The 17243-nt window shown below is 48.7% G+C and overlaps 1 protein-coding gene across 2 annotated transcripts in view; it reads left to right on the forward strand.

The window, feature by feature from the left end:
* The window catches only part of ESRRB (estrogen related receptor beta), a 158089-nt gene that overhangs the window by 131887 nt on the left and 8959 nt on the right, over positions 1–17243 (forward strand). For both annotated transcript variants that reach the window (XM_016156639.2, XM_016156637.2), the window contains 2 exons: positions 11664–11774; positions 12276–12437. In XM_016156639.2, the coding sequence (XP_016012125.2) occupies positions 11664–11774; positions 12276–12437 (273 nt within the window). The remainder of the gene's footprint in view (positions 1–11663; positions 11775–12275; positions 12438–17243) is intronic.

Raw genomic sequence — 17243 nt, forward strand, 5'->3', positions numbered from 1 at the left:
TCTTATTTATTCATTTGTTGGTTTGTGTACTTGTTCACTCAGGAAGCTTCTAACGCAATTGTTCTTGATTTAGGGACTTACAAGTCCTTTTGAAATTCCAGTGAACCTCTACCATAAAAAAAAAAAAATACCCCACAATTAACAACACATAAAATTTTGCGGACAATTTAGGAGTTTCACAGAACCTGTGAAGCCCACCTGAGAGGTTCCTGATGTCAGCTTAAGACCTGTGGTTGGAGAATCAGACTTTTACAGGTAGACAAGACCTAAAGAACCATTCAGGCTCCAGGATGGATGGCAGTTGCCTTTAGGGGGGCTCTCAGCGCTGGGGTGGAGGGAGCGACTGCCTAGGCTGCATAATTGAAAAGCTTCTTAGGCAGTGCCTGGGATCAGTAGGCAAGATTGTCATGATTGATTAGCAAGGTCTGCCACAGGCTAGGAAATGGAGGGCAGTAGCACTGGGGACAGCTATTTACCAAGCCTAATCTGGTGCATCTGAGTTTAAATTATTTGCCCAGGGTCACGCAGTTGGTAAATAACAAAGCTCGGTGGAATCCAGGCGGAATCTCATCTCCTTGTTTATGCAAGAATTCCTTCTGAGAAGCGTTTCCACACAGTGTAGGTGGCTTGGCCAGTAGCAAAGCCCACAGCCCTTTCTCAAAGGGGAAAAGAAGAGAGAGGGAAAGCAAAGGGAGGCTGGGCTGAAATAATTTTTCCTCATCGAGTGTTTAGTTGTGGGGACTTCTTGGCAGCTGGGAATGCAACGATAGCACAGACTGGCTGAAATAAATGTCTTTGGGGTGAGAAGGATCTCCAGGAGAGAGTGGCATGAGATGGGCAAGAGACTGGAAGCTCATCCCTCAGTACCATTTTTACCCACCGTGGAGCCGTTGGCTCAAGCCCTGAAATATTGGGTGGCATGTGTGTCTGTCCGCTCACTGGGCTCTCTTGGCTTTCGTGGCGCCCACGGTGAGACGTTCTCCACCATGATGATGTGGCACCAGGGCAACAGACATCCTTTCCTAGGCAGCAAGGTGAACCCACCTGGCACCCAGAAATCCCTGCAGGACAGGTGGCTGACGGCAGTCCCACATATGCAGGGGAAGTGGGTGAGTGGTTAGGGCTGGGGTGTCTGTCAACATGTGCTTATGACCCGTGACCTCTGGACCCTCAGGAGCCCCAGGTACCCATACCACCCTTGGATGGTTTTCTCCTCTTCCTGGAGATGAGTCACCTAGAGTTTGGTAGAACTTAGAGGCAAAGAGTCAACCCCCAACCCCCCCTGGGAAGAACAGATAAAAGTATTGAAAAAAAAAAAATAGGTTTGGCATGGTGCTCTCCAGATCTGGCAGATAATCAGAATCATTAGAGGAGGTTTGAAAAATTATCTATTCCTGGACATCACCCCAAAGCTGCTGACACAGAGTAATCATCAAGGTCTGTGTAGTTCAAAGGCTTCCGGCGCGTTCTATGATCATACAGGACAGATGCTCTCAAGTTCAGAGCAACAGAGATAGGACCAGGAGGTCAAGATTCAGATCTTCCCTCTTGACATTTCCTGGCTGTGTGACCACGAGCGAGTCCCCTGACCCCTCTGAGCCTCAGTTTTCACATGGGAAAGTAATAATCTTGTACTCCGCCTTCCTCGACAATATCGTGCAGGTCAAAGGAGATGTGGAAACAGCTTTGTAAACCACAAAGCACTGTGCACTCGTGAACCTGCTTACATCACTGATAAACCAAGGACGTTGAATTTGAGGGAGAGGAGTGGGGTTTCCAGGCAAAGGGAAGAGAAGGGTCTTGACCATGGAAACTTTGCAATGTCAAGCGAGACCCCGGCCCTAGACGTGGACAGGAGCTCTGCAGAGGGGGCAGGAGAAGGACACAGGCTCGGAGGCCTTCCCCCCTCTGGCCTTGGCTGAGCCTTTCCTTTGGGAAGAGAAATGTGACAGGGACAGCGCCTGGGACAGGCTCTGGGCCAGGTGCGGGGCTGAGCTTTCCAGAGCTCTCCCTGGTTATTTTTAGTGCCTGGGTATAAGTGAAAGAAATTTAAACTGCCCCCCGCTGCTGCTGCCCTGCACACTCGGCTATTTTTACTTCCGAAAGACTGGGCTGTTGTCCAGCTCAGGGAGGGAAACCGAGAAGAAAGGAGGCGGGTAGAGGGAAGCAAGAATTATTTTACTTCCATTAAGAAAAAAGTCAGAAGCCTAATCTTACTGAGTCAGCAAGTGGACATCTGATCCAGGAACGTAGCGGCCGCCAACTCTGGGGACTCTGATGTGCCTGCAGTGGGCGGAGAGATCAGCAATGGGGCATGGGTTCCTGAGAGGTGTGGGGAGCCTTGCTCCCCTCTTCCCGAGGAGTTTCTGCCCCAGAGGGGTCTTCGCAGCTTCTTTGCTGTTTCCTGGGAAGTGGCATTGGACACTGTAGACACAGGGACAACCACCCAGTGACGAGACTGGGGACAGTGTGACAGCAGCCAAGGGCAGAGTCTGTCTTCGGGTTGGACAGAGGTGACCCCTCCACCCCGTCAGGAGAGTGCCTGTGTTGGAGCTGTGTGCCGTTGGCCGCAATATTTAATTTCTCTGAACTTTAGTTTTCTATGGACTTTTAACACATCTGACCCATGGTAATTAAAACTAAGGGGAAGAAAGCTGGCAATTCAAGCCAGACCTTACCATCTCCGATAGGCAGATAAAAGGAAAGAAGTTACTATTAAGTGCCTACTATGTGCCCGGCACTTGCTGTGTTTCACAAATTTGTTATTTAATTCCGCTAACCTGAGAAAGGTGAAATATTTTTTAAAAATCTTTTAACAGCTTTATTGAGATCCAATCCACCCATTTAAAGCGTACAATTAATAGTGTTAGGTGTATTACATTATTAATGTTTTTTAATCATGGCAAAATTTCTATTTTCAAAACCATTTTTCAGTGACATGAAGTACAGTCACAATGTTTTGCAACTATTACCATTGCCTATTTCTGAAACTTTTTATCATCCCAAACGGACACCCCGTAGTCATTAAATAATGACTCCTGGTTCTCCCCTCCCCCACGCCTTGGTAACCTTCAATCTACTTTCTATTTCAGATATTTCTTGTAAGTGAAATTATACAACGTCTCCCCTTTTGTGTCCAGCTTATTTCACTTAACATGACATTTTCAGGGTTCACTCCCATCAGAACATGTATCAGAACTTTATTCTTTTTATGACCGAATAATATTTCATTGTAGGCATAATATCACATTTTGTTTATCCATTCCTCTGTCAGCAGACATGCGGGCTGCCGACACCTTTTCGCTATTGTGAATAACGCTGCCGTGAACAAACCTACAAGTATCTGTTTGAGTTCCTGACTTCGGTTCTTTTAGGTTCATACTTAGAGGGGGACTGGCTGGATCATACGATAATTCTGTTTAGCTTTTTGAGGAACCACCAAGCTGTTTTCCACAATAATTACACCATTTTTCATCTCTACAAGTACTTAAAAACATTTTTTTTAATTAATCTTTTATTTTGAGATAATCGTAGATTCTTGCACAGTTTTAAGAAATAAGAGCAATTCCATGTGGGCTCCCAATGGTAATATTTTGCAAATTATAGGGCAATATCACAGCCAGAATATTGACTGTACCAGACAAGGTATAGAATGGTTTAAATGGGGAAGTATTTCTTAATAATATTAGCTAACATTTATTGAGCACTTAACTATGTGCCATCTACAGTATTTTAAGTGCTTTACATGTATTAATCCTTGTTTAAACCTCAAAAAAATCCTATGAGGTAAGTACTACTATTATCCTCCATTTTACAGGTGTAGAAATCGAGGCACAGAGAAGCAAAAACACTTACTCCATGTCACTCAGGTAGTAGGGGATAGAGTCAGGTCTGACCCTGAACCTAGTACTTTTTTTCTTCCGTTTTAGCAGCACAGACCTCTCTGGGCCTTCATACAGTTGCTGCTCTCAAAATAAACAGCCACAGGCAAGTGTAAGCTACAACCAAGAAGATCCCCAGGCGTTTAAATACAGATATTAGCATCCCAGCACCTCTGTTCACCTTGTCTTTCCCCCTATTCCTTGCAAGGGTGACCAAGCCCATCCCACCTCCCCTCTGTCTTGTTGAGCAGGGCTTAGGTGTCCCCTCCCAGCGTTAGCGAAGGAGATTTAATGAAGGAACTATTTACAGAGGGACGGGTGGGGTCGAGGGAACACCAACCAGAGCTGGTGACATACCCTGGGACTCGCAACAATAGGGAGCCTGTGACACCCCCAGCTGCAGAGACTGCGGTGCAATTGCTCCAGGAAGCAAGGAAGAACTGTGGCTGTACTTAGGGATCAAAGTCTCGGCCACACTGCGGCCCAGCAGGACACCTAGTTGGAGGCCAGAGGGTAAGGGATCCCAAATGACAAAGCAGGACAGGCGAGAGTAGAGTGTGAAACCAGAGGCTAAAGGAAGCACAGCAAGCCCACCTACCAGCACAGCACGCTGCTCACACGGAGCCAGCACTGGCTCTGGCAGCACAGACGCCCCGGGAGCATCTTCCGCAGATTATACACATGTGGTTCTCAAATGGCTCCTGAGCTGGATACCCCCACCAGCAATGGGGAGGCTGTTCTCAGCTGAGGCCACACAGGCTGCCGTGTGTGGTCACATGCATCTCTGGGGTCACCATTCAGACTGAATTCTAGGTGAGTGGTGCCCCAGGAAGTGTGCATTGTGACCCTGGCCTCGGGTCTCTCTGCTGCTTTTTTTTTCCCACCATGGAGACTCTTGGCACTTTGAAAAAACGCAAGATGCCAGAGTGGTCGAGCTTGGGTCCCTGGAGTCAGACTCCCTTCCACTCCACGTGGCCTTGGCAAGTTACTCCATCTCTCTTAGTCTCACTCGCCCCATCTGTAAAATGGGATAATGACAGAAGCTCCCACATAGGATTGTTGCAATCCCTAAGTGAAATAATATCCATACACAGCTCAGGCCAGCACCAGGTAACAACTGGTCAGTAGCCATGAACTTCTACTTATACTTGTGTCTACAAGAGTTAGGGAGGTTATCATGGTGCCCAAGAAGGGGACAGCTCTTTATCTAGTCCTGGGCTCAACTAAAGGACTCAGTCTACACAGGCATGTGTATCCGGTGATTATCAATCTTTTTTGTAATCATGGCACACTTACGAAATTTTGGTCTGTGCATGTTGAACAGTGCTTTAAACAAAGAATATGTATTTATCATGGAATTTAGAGATATGGTACACTTTACAGATGAGTGTTATTCATGCTTGTTTAAATTCAAAAAGTGTCAAGATGATACAGTCTAATAATACAGGATGATAATTGTTAATAAATTAGTATTTTGATATGCTCCCTGAGTCTACTTTTTAGATATTTTGCTACTATAAGAACACAAACAATAAGGCAACTCTCGTTTCAAGTCTCCTCCTTTTTTTTTTTTTTTTTTAAATTTATTTCCAGTTTGGAAATAAAGTAAGACTTAAGCATCCTAATTTAAAAGTAATTGCCCATTGTATCAGTGAAAATTGCTCTCTGTTACAAGTTACAGAGAACTTCACTGCTAGTGGCTTAAGCACTGATAAATGAGATTGATTTCCTCACTGACAAGAAGTCTGGAGATGGGCAATTTCCAGCATTGCACAGGCTTCTCAGCCATAGCTCCAAGGGCTCAGGTTGTTTCTTCTCTGGCATTTCTGATGTCCTCTTATGGCTGCCTCATGGTTGCAGGGTGGTTGCCACAGCTCTTGGCTTCACCTTCCAGATCAAGGCAGGAAAAAGGCAAAAATAGCTATATCAATATGTTTGTCTCTTTTATCAGAAAAGCAAAACCATTCCCAGAAGCCCCCATCATGGACTTACCTTTACCTCTCAGTGGCCAGAACCAGGTCATGTGATGAGCCGTAGGTAACATGACAAGGGAAACTGGGAAAGAGGGGAACCAGTTTCTGGGACTGACTAGGATGCATTGTCTGCACACAAAAAATCCTATTTCTGTTAATATGGAATAAGAGGAATAGAATGAAAATTGGGTAGACAACTAATAATGTCTGCCAGACCCAAACGTTAGAATGTGATTTACTTCTACAGGAATCATGACCTAACGTCTTGCTGTAGCTCTCGGGATGAAAACTCAGTCCATACCATGACCTTTTGGGGAGGGGCTCCTTCTTTACTAAAATTGTGAGTAGCATACCTAAGAAAATATAAAAACACATTGGACAATAACAAGTATAAATATTGTTGACCAAGGTCTGTTTAGGCAGAGTGTGGAGAAATTCAGACCTCTGTCCACTGTCTATGCCCTTGAAAAGCTACTCCTTCACAGTTCAGAGCAGATCATATCAATAAAAACAAGTGCATAGAAGGTAGGGAGGTGATTGGCCTGAAAATACTGTACAAATATAGACGATAAAGGTGCTCGGCCATGGAAGGGTGAGTACTCAAGGATGTCAAGTTTATTAAGGGTTATCTTGTGGAAGGATATAATCTTGTGTGAGTGAAGGGTAGGAAGTGATCTAGAGATAGAATTTAGCTCAATACAAGGAGAAAATTTCATAAGGAATGGGCTGCCTTGAGGGAGTAAATTTCTAGAGGCTGGAGGGATAAATAAAAACTGGGGGAAAGACCAGATCATCCTGAGTTTCTTCTGTTTCCTAAGTCTGAAAGGCTTCATCTTAGCAGAGCACATTATTTTACTCACACACTTGATTGGGCTACAAAGACGAATGAAAGTCCTTGCCCAGGAGATGCCCACAGTCCACCGGAGAGATGGGGACGTGTTGTGAAGAGTTGCTATTTTAACCCTAGTTACCGTAACAGGATGAGCAAAGGGCATCCAGGAAGGGCGTGACCAGCTCTGCCAGGAGGGGGCTGGACTCAGTAGAGATAATACTTGAACTGGGCCTTCAAGGGGACAACCAGGACATGAATTGCCTTTGGGAATATAGTGTGGGCAGGAAGGATGAGGCCACTTTTCCTTAGGTGGGGGCCCATCTGCCCCAACCCCAGCCCATGGGAAGGGGGTTCTGGGTTGAGAAGCACATGGCTTTGCCACAGGACCCTTCTACCTTAAATGATCATAAGCAAACCCTGCTTGTGGGACAGTGCAGTGGGGAGCTCGGCAAATGGAGCAGACCTGGGCCCTGTCCTCTAAGAGCCCACTGACTTGAGGAGCTGGCGGCAACAGAGGGAAACAAGCAGGAGGTGGCACGTGAAGTGCCAGGCGAATGCCAAAGCACAGAGCGATGGGAGTGACAGCCTCACCCAGCCTACTGGACTCACCTTCCTATTTACCGAGCATTTTCCCAATATCATGTCATTTGATTGTTAACAAAAGCCGTACGCGGCGAGCAGAGTTGGTGTCACCGTTGCCTCCTCCCCTGCACCCGATGATGAAAGCAAGGCTGCATGACCCATGAGCGACAGGCCTGGGACCTTGGTCGTTGGATCTCATGGGCTAGAGGGATGATGGGCCTGTGCTTAGGGCAGGGCTTGGCAAAGCAGACAGGAAGCGAGGAGAGCAGACACATCTCACACCAGGTCTCAGTTTGTGCATAAGCAAACCCAACGGGCTACTTTGAAAAAAAAAAAAATAACCTGCTAATTGATACATTTATTGATTGGAGTCATTGACCACCGTGCTGTAAAGATCTAGAGGAGAAAATTTAGAGGAGAGTTTATACTTGCTGTACCCTGGGAGGTCATAGCCTGGAATGGCAAAGAGCTTGGATGCTGGCTCTTTTATTGGGAAAATTACTAAATCTCTCGGGGGTGGGAGGGGGGGAGAACCATGATAATAAAGATAAAAGAGGGATTATAGCACCTGCTTTATACACTGTGGATTAAATGGGGCAATACATACAGAAAGTCCTCTGTAAATTTGGCCGGTTTGCATTGTCATTATTAACGTGATTTTCCAGGGAGTTGTACACAGTGCTGGAGAAGGGGAATAATAATGAGATGCTGTTAGTAATGGTTCTGATTTCCTCAGCGCCCATCTGCGCGTCGGGTGCTGTGGCAAACCCTGGAGTAGGACTGACAGCCCCGAGCGTAAGGGGAGATTGGTAAGGGTCAGGCCCGTGTGTTGTTGGAGCCCTGGACAGGTACCGAGCCGGGATGGGGGTGGGGAGGGGGGAGGCACGTCCACTGCTGTTTTCATCAAGACTTTCTTGAACACCCTCTAAGGCCCAGGTCCTGTGTCAGGATAGAGGCCATTCCAGATGGAGGCAGCAACAGAGGACAACTGCCCGTCTCCTTGCCTTGCTAAGGGATGGACTCTTTATTTTTTCATTGAGCAGTTCCCACTCCTGTTGACAGCTGCCTGGGGTCAGGCGGGCTGAGTGGGAGGGGTGAGCTCAAGAGGCTGGCTTCCTGGGGAGAAAGTCGGTGAAGTGGGGAAGGGGCTCATCCTGGACCCCGCATCAGACCCTGGCACAGAGTAGGTGCTCAGGAAACAGGGATCCTCACCATCCTTCGTGAATAAAGCTTGGCATTTTCACTCTTGCTCTCCAAAGGGTAGCAGAGCTTGGTGGAGGGTTGGCTCCCTTCTGGTATAATGGCATGGGGAGGTGCTTCGTGGCTGTGCCACAAGACGGGGTCAGGAAACTGCCAAAAAGGGAATTTCCCCCCCCCCCAAAAAAACCTTCACAGGAAAGACCATCCTTCCTCCATTTGTGTGCCTGCTCCTTCTGTCCTCACTGAAGGGGCAAATGTGTACCTATGTCCTACCAACCATGCATTTATTTTTTGTGCTGGTTTACTTTTCGTGCTGGGTGGGATTCACCTGTCCCCTTCGAGGTCCCAGGGACTGGTGGAAGTTGATTAGACAGCTGTATCTGCTAGGATTCTGGACTGTAGCACTTCTCTAACTCTTGTGTGCATATGTTAAAATGCTGACTCTGATTCCTTGGGGGCTAGGCCTGAGATTTTTGCATTTCTAACAAGCATCCCGATGATGCTGATGCTGCTGGCCCTGGACCACTTTGAAAAGGAAGGCAGCCTTCGGTGTCCCTCCCACATCTACTCAGCACTCCATCACACACTACCTTGTGACTGCAATTCTGCCCAGGGCTTTCTCTGGCCACCACAGCCTGCTCAGCCTGGACCTATGAAGTGCCAGTGACCGCGGGAGAGCTTGCCAAATGCCCCCGAAGCCCTCATCAGAATCAGGATACTGAGGCATGTTCTACACTGTCTCCCAGGGTCCTCAGTTGCCCACAGTAGTAGCCTACTCAGGAATACACTTCGTTATTGCCTTTTCTGCTGAGATCACCTCCCAAATAAACTGTCTGCGTGCACATTCTTATCTCAGGGTCTGCTCCTGGAGAACCTAAATACAGAAGTGATCGGTTGCAACCCACTCTCACCCTTTAAGCAGAAGGGGAATTCATTGGAAGCCTATCAGGAGGCTCAAGGACCATACTCAGAGGCTGCACAAGGACCAGGGGAAGCCCTGGAGAGCCGAAGTCAGGAGATGCACTAACCTGGAGAGTCTGGTCCACGGCTGCCCACACTCCTGCTGCTGAGGGCACCACAGCTACCCTCGCCAGTCCTCATCCTCCTGTGTCTTTGTGCCATTTGATTCTGATTCAAAGCCAATGTCACCAGTCCATCTTCAACTTTCAGAGGGTAGGGAGAAAGAGGACCTGGACCACTTAGATATCCACAGTGGGGGCCGGGCGCAGGCTCCCAATCAGATGACGCACAATCGGGGTATTACATTTAAATAGGAAGCAGGGTGGGATGCTGAGTTTCCAGGTTGTGGGGTAAAAAGGGACACCGAAGGCTGCTGATGAAAACGCTGAGCAGTGACTGGCCCCCGAAAGACAGATCCTGGGACAGTCTGCTGGGCTCGGTATGCTCACAGCATCCTCCTGGCCCTCCAGGAGGAGAATGTGGTCTGCGCCCTTAACCAGAAGCAGCGGGGATGGTGCCCAGGCACTCTTCATCCAAAGTTCCCTTAGCATTTAAAGAGATGGTCCTTGCCCATTCAGTAAATGGTAATTTTACTTTCAATTGTTCTCATTGCTCTGGGAAACTTCCTCTCCTGTCTCCAGGAACTTGAATTTAGTAGCTATACATCCTAAGAAACAGCCAGAAGACCACCCTTAAATGGAGTCTATATCCTCATTTGTTAAGTTATAATTATCTCTGTCTTCCTCTTCCCTCTCCCCAAGAAAGGCCTGAGCTGATAGCACTGGCTTGCCACTACTCATGTTTCTAGGAGGGTGGATTTTTAGAAGCATAGGACTGGCAGGAGAAAATGCCAGAAGGAAAGACAGGGCCCTCAAGATCGACTGACTGGGGCTCCATGTTTACCTTTGGGGAAAGAAACAGAAGTTGAACTTACTAGGTCACTCAGGCCGAGGAGGCCAAGGGTTTTCTTCCACTCAGGACTCTGGCTCTATCTCCCGACTTATGTCTTTTAGTCACGGCCTATTTTAGGTACGAAAAGGAGAGGCGTTCTGTTTTCTGTGTTAGTTCACACTTTTGGGCTAATTTGATGGGTTCCATTCTTTTCAGATCAGGCCACAGAGGTTGGTGGCCAGTCTGAGCTTGTGTGTGCCCTTGGATGAAGGGCCTGCTCCCGGTCTGGTCCACCATGCTTGCCGGTGGGGATGTCAAATGGTAGTAACTTGCCGGTCTAGACAGCAGGAGCTAGGGATGGGGAGGGTTTCTTGAAGGCGGTGTGGACCCAGTGAAAATATGGATCTCTAGAATTGGGCCTCACATCTGGAAATGGGTGTCAGTGTGGAGTGGCCACACTGCTTTAGCACCTGCTGTTGAGATACTTCTGGGCATTGATTTTCCAGATGTGGCCAGGGCCACCTGCATCCCCATCCTGTGGGGACCAGTGGGCCCCAATCTTTTTGGCACCAGCGACCGGTGCTCCTAGAACAATCTAAGATGATATGAGGTGGAGCTGAGGCGGTGACGCTAACGCTGGGGAGCGGCTGCAAAGACAGACGAAGCTTTGCTCACTGTCTAGTCCACTGTCTAGTCGCTCACCTCCTGCTGTGCGGCCCAGTTCCTAACAGGCCACAGACTGGTATTGGTCCATGGCCTGGGGGTTGGGGACCCCCAGTATAGATGACAGACTGTAGGACTCTATCCTAGAAAATCTGAGGATGGGATCCAGAAATTGGCATTTGTAATGAGCGCGCTCCCCTCCTCTGCCTCCCCCCAATGCTTCTTAAGTGAAAAGTTTGAAAATCCTTGTGTGGCTCTTTTGAGTTACCTGCCAATGGCAGGGATTCCTTTCCTCTCTTGACAAGCTGATGCAACCCTCCCTGGATCCACAGCAGATCTGAAATGATGTGTCTTCTTTCCCCGACACTTGGAGGAATGCTTTTGTTGCTCTTTCCCTTTTAGAAAGACTCACGAGCTGAAGATTGCTTGGGATGGATTTCAGGGGGATGCTGAATCCAGAGAGGCAGGTCTAGGCCTGGGGCAGCTGGGATGGGCTGTTACTGTTCAACAATTGTTTTAGGGTTGTCCAACTACCTGGCCTGAGGCTGGCCATGGGGCCACTGTACAAGGCCATCTGAGTGTGGCCCTAAAGGACTTAGCCTACGTTGAAATCTTGAGTCAGTGCTAACACCCCTGGTGAACTCGAACAGCTCTTGAGACTGTCTCTTTCCCCTCCAATAGGTGTGCGTCTTGACCGGGTGCGCGGAGGCCGCCAGAAATACAAGCGACGGCTGGACTCAGAGAGCAGCCCGTACCTGAGTTTGCAGATTTCCCCACCTGCTAAAAAGCCATGTGAGTGCCAGGGCAGTCCACGCCCCTTTTGCCAGCATCTGTACTGCAGTATCTGGCGTACCTTGGGGCAATGCCATCTTCCCACCCCTGGGTTATGGGATGATGTGGTTCTTGGGGAGGTGGCATCAGTTCCTGGCATTGGTGTCGGTACTTTAGAATGATACTTCATTCAGAAGGCCTTTCCACATGGGATGTCACAAAATGTGGTTCCAAATGAAGCGTGGTCCTAGGAAGGCCTGGGTCCCAGCATCCTGCACATGGTCCTCAAAGCAGGTTCCTCTTGGGAGAATTCACCAGGTAACTGCCCCTGGCGGAGTATTTCTCAAGAGCCTGAATCACCACTGCCAGCAACTTTGCGGAGTCAGAAAGGAAAGGGAGATTACAACCACTTCGGACTTTGCCAACTCTTCTCCCTGACCCATCCCTGGCTCTACCCCTTTCCTCTTTTCAGCCCCTTTCCTCGTTTCCCAGGCATTCACTTTCCGTCTTTGGTCCTTGCAGTGACCAAGATCGTCTCCTATCTGCTGGTGGCCGAGCCGGACAAGCTCTACGCCATGCCTCCCCCTGGCATGCCTGAGGGCGACATCAAGGCCCTGACCACTCTCTGTGACCTGGCGGACAGAGAGCTCGTGGTCATCATCGGCTGGGCCAAGCACATCCCAGGTGAGTCTCGTGGGACCGAGCAGAGCGTGTGGCCAGGGACCCTCAGCCACTCTCCCCACAGCTGCGGTTCTGGTGCATGGCAGCCTGGGACTCAGGAACCCTGTGGAATCCTGGCAAGCCTATAATCCTCTGGGTTTTTTTTTTTTTTTTTTTTTTCCTCTCCTTGTGGGACTGAAGTGAGCAGGTGTTTGGAAGATCCTGTAATGTCCCTAAACTACTAGGGCTCTTCAGAGCTGGTTATCATTCTAAATGGGCTATGACTACATCCACAATAAGGGATATTCAAAGAGCAAGTTTTTTGAATTCTTAAAAGCCAAAAACTAGGGTTTTCTTATAAACTTTTTGGAAATATGCTGGAAAACAATGCAGAAGAGGGATTGATTGGCTCTCTTGTTTCCTATTAGAGGAAGGTGGAATGAGACAGTTAAGAACACAGTTTGGGAATCAGACTGGGTTCAAATTCTGGGCCTGCAACTTTGTAGCTCTGCAACCCTGGGCGGGTCCACCCGCTTCTCTGTGGGAATAACCTTCGTGGCCTGCGACCTGAGGATGAAATGTGGGCCTGTGTGAGCATTTCGCCTTTGCTAACGTCATTTGCATGCTCACGCTTGCCTGCTCTCTAACGGAGGCCTGACTCCTTGTTGTATTCTGTTATTTTACGATCAACATGGAAAGTATGTGTAATGAACGTATTTCAGACGATATGGACTTCTCTTCATTGCATGTGGCCTCAAACCCCTTTCAGCTTTTCTTGTATCGGATAAGCAGCGGGAATTGAGTATTTTTGTAGACACTGATAGCCACATATTTCACATGACACACTTGTTGGGGACCTTTCTAAAAGTCTCCACACTTATTCTCTTGAGGTTCTAATGAACTTGGATCTTGGCGTGGCAGAAATATTCTGTTATCCTCTGCTGGTGGTTCGCCATGGACTCGGGGTCTTACACGTGACATGGAACACTTTATTTTGTCCGTAGATCCTTTTTGGTTGCTGTTTGTTTGTCCCCAGCTCTGAGAGATGAATACAGCATATGTAGTTATGCAGCAGAGGTGTGCTAGACTTTAGATGCCAAGACCCACAGTCGATTGGGGTGAGTGAGAAAGTCCTTACGTAAGATGTTGTGCACAGCTAATGAGGAGAGGAGCCTTCTCACCGACAGACAGGTGCTTGCAGAGAGCCCTCATGGCTCAGAGGTGATGCTGGTGTCATTTAGCTGGCTGGAAGCCTAGAATTCCCTCTTTGGGGACTCCCTGGTGGCCCTGGGTATTTTGACTCAGGGGTGGGCTCCCTTGGGATCTGGGCTGGAGCGCCCTTCCTAAGGAGCTCAACCTCTCGGGATTATACACTCAGTAGTTTTTGAATCTGTTCCGTGCTGGTTCAGCACAGATATGGGGTCAGGCCACTGCTTAAGATACCTCAGCCTGGATTGCTCCACTAACCCAGGGCCAAATCGGGCACAGCTCCCCCTGCACCTCCCTACCCCTCCCCCACCCCCCCACATCGCACACTCCTCTACCAGATTGAGCAGATACTGTATCAAGCAATGGCTCAGGAGTGGCTCCTGGTGGTGCCCCCAGGTCACTGCTTTCCTTTCCTGCCACCACCCCACCCCCCGGCCTCCCACAACACCTGGGGGGGGGGTACAGTAGAGCTAGGAAGCACCCGTTTTCCCCCTCCATGTCTTCCTGCCTCCTGGCTCCATCTCCCGTCTGCCCAACCAAGAGGGCAGTGGGCAGAGCAGAATGGTCCCTAAGGGCACAGACCCCGGATTCGGGCAGACCTGGGCTCTGATCCCGGCTCTGTCCTAATGGCCTCGCGCAAGATCTTTCATTTTTCTGAGCTTCCGTGTCCTTGCCTGTGAAATGGGACTCATTATGGAGTGGCCCCTCATTGGTTGCTGGGGAGATATGGCACACCTAGCCCAGCCCCATCTCATAGTGAGTCCTTGATAAACGGCAGAGAGTGTGACCATCTTTGTTGCTAATAGTGTTAAATAAAAGCCCTCCTTTTGCAACATCATTTCTCCTTGTCCAAAACTGAATTTTTTTTTTTATTAAAAAATAAAATAAACATAGGGGCTCATTTGTCTGTCTCAAATGCTAATTTTCCCTTTTTGCATAAATCTGCATGCTGAATTATTTGGGCCTGACCTTCTGGTGTTTAAGGTAAAATTAATTAAAAGAGTCTCCTGCCACTGCATGTAAACCTCATATTAAGGGCAATGACACATCAAGTCCCTAATGTATTTAAACTAATTGACTTAATCCCATCTCAGATTAGATGAAAACTCTTCTGAAGACCTGTTCACTAACGCTTAAAAAGAGAGAGCGTAAGAAAGAGCAGGTTGAGCAGGGAGGATGCAAACCTGGGTTCTACCCCGGGACTTGTGTCTGCTGCTGTCCATCTTGGCTCCTGGACAGATAGAAGAACTGGCCTCTTAAGACGGCTCAGGAACAGAGCTCTGAAAGGGAGCCCAAAACTCTGCCCGTAAGCACAGGAAACCAGGTCTCCTGCCTCAGTACCCTCTGGCCTCTAGTCCAGAACCTGGCATACAGAGGGTGCTTCATAGTTGCCTTTGCACGCATTTATTGAGCATTAACTATATGTAAGGTCTTTTGAAAAAAGTTGTGGCTGATGTAGAGAATGAGATTAATTTCTGTTCCAAAGACCCCATTTGGGAATAAGATGAGTAATTAAAAGAAACCTTTTTTTCATGGAAAATTTTAAACAACGGTATCGAATAGTATAATGAATCTTTATGTGACCATTACCCTACTTCAACAGTTATCACCCCACGGCCAGCCTTGTTTCATCTCTACCCGTCCACTTCCCACCTCATACCTGACAAGGCAGACAGAGACTTAGAATACGGCAAGCAGAACCCCAGGACAGAGCGTAGAGGCAGGAGGGATGCCGTGGGGCGTGCGGGGAGCGAGCAGCACCTGAGCCGGGCCTTTGGGTCAGGGCTGGTGGGCAGAGGCCAAGGAGAGAGACTCCAGAAAGGCATCAGACGCTGTGAACCAACAGCAGCTGACATGGTCATGCAGGCACTGAGTGACCGGCGTAGCCAGGGGGAGGATCATCCGAGCACAAATTCATTCCCAGGACTCTGCTCCCTTTTCCCATATTTTTGAACACACAGGACCCTTTCACAGGGTGAGTCCTGTGGGGAACTTGAGCCTAACTGGGATTTGCTCAGAATAGCAGCCACTCTTTTGTTTGGGTCAGTGTGAAGTTGCCCTCCCCCCAAATGTTGATTTTCTAGGTATTGGGTTGCCCAGAGGACAAACTCAAATCTTTAGGGTGGCCGCCTCTTGTTCTCCCGGGAGCTGGAGATTAGAACAAGAACCAGCAGCCTTTCATAGGCAGTGGTTTCACTTGATAAATTGCAGCCTCCGTATGTGATTAGCTGGTTATCCTCCCAGCCCAGGAGGCTGCCCCAGCCAGGAGAACCTTCTCCTGCCAGCCTGAGGGGGGTCGCCACCTGCCCTGCCCAGCCCCAGCCCCAGCTGACATGTGCATGGCCTCTCTGGGGAGAGGCCTCCTCACAGAGGGCCCCTCAGCGGCCCTGCTCGCAGGTATCCACCGTCTGGCTCCCGCTGGGGAGAGAAGAATGCCAGAGGCCCATGAAATATGGGCTGCCGAGTGACAGCAGCTGTGTCTGGAGTGGCCTCAGATCCTATAATTACATCTCCCTTTATTACCTCTGCTAATGGCCCTCCAGGTCGACAGAAACGATAATAAATTAACAGATTATGAACTCCACTTGCCACAAATTATGTGCTCTCTCTCTCTTTTTTTTTTAAATTCCAAGAGCTTGTGCTGTCAAATCAGTGGGGGATGGGAGGTTTGGGAAGAGCCTGAACCGTACTAGATCAGTTGGTGACGATAATGCAACTTTCCAGGGGCAGCAGAGCTCCAGGTAGGGTACCTGGGGAGAGAGGGCCAGTGGGCAGCCAGCTTGGGCAGGGCCAAACCTCAAGGGGCCAGTGCCATCAGGGTCGGCCAGGCATGGGGACAGCCCTGTACCCAGGGACATGGGCCACACCCAGCAGCCCCCTCTGTCCCAGAATTGCTAATTATTTAGTGGAGTAGGAGACCCAGCCCAGCAGGAAAAAGCAGAAGTGAAAGGTGCTTTGCCGAAGGGCAGGGAGGAATGGTTCAGCCCCTTTGTTTGAGTTTAAATAAAAGAAAGAAGAACATGTGCTTCTGGTAAAGGTGTGGATGTGACTGACAGAGGGGTAGAAATTATGAGATACAAACCCCGCGAGTCTCTCACACGCCCCTCTGGGGATTTCCTCCATGGAAGGATTTCCCTTCCCTCCGTGCATCAAACTATAACGCTGCTCAGTGCTTCTTCGATTTAATTCTATACAACAGTAGCACTTAACCACGTGCTAAGCAGTGTGCTAGGTGTTCCGCATATTAGCTCCTTTCCTTCGGACAGCTGCATAACGATAGTACTGTTATTTCTCCCATCTCACGGATTTGGAAGCCGAGGCACAGAGAGGTGGACTTGCCCGGGGTCACAGCTGGTGTCGGCAAAGCCGAGACTCTAATGGGCAGCCTGACTGTGGCGTGTGCACCCTTCACACTCACACCCTCCTTATGCTCGCTGGTCTTTCCACCTCCACACACACGTTCTACCTCACTCTTTCTAGTGGCTTCTGATGTGCCATTCATTTAACTAATAATTACATTTATATAATAGTTGCATGTATTACATTAGTTACATTTAGGCCGTTTCCTGCCTTGGGTCATTTCAAACGGATTTATCTTTGTGTATTTAAGCATACTTTTCT

This window comes from Rousettus aegyptiacus, unplaced genomic scaffold (assembly GCF_014176215.1).
Source record: "Rousettus aegyptiacus isolate mRouAeg1 unplaced genomic scaffold, mRouAeg1.p scaffold_m13_p_3, whole genome shotgun sequence".
In the NCBI taxonomy this organism is placed as follows: domain Eukaryota; kingdom Metazoa; phylum Chordata; class Mammalia; order Chiroptera; family Pteropodidae; genus Rousettus; species Rousettus aegyptiacus.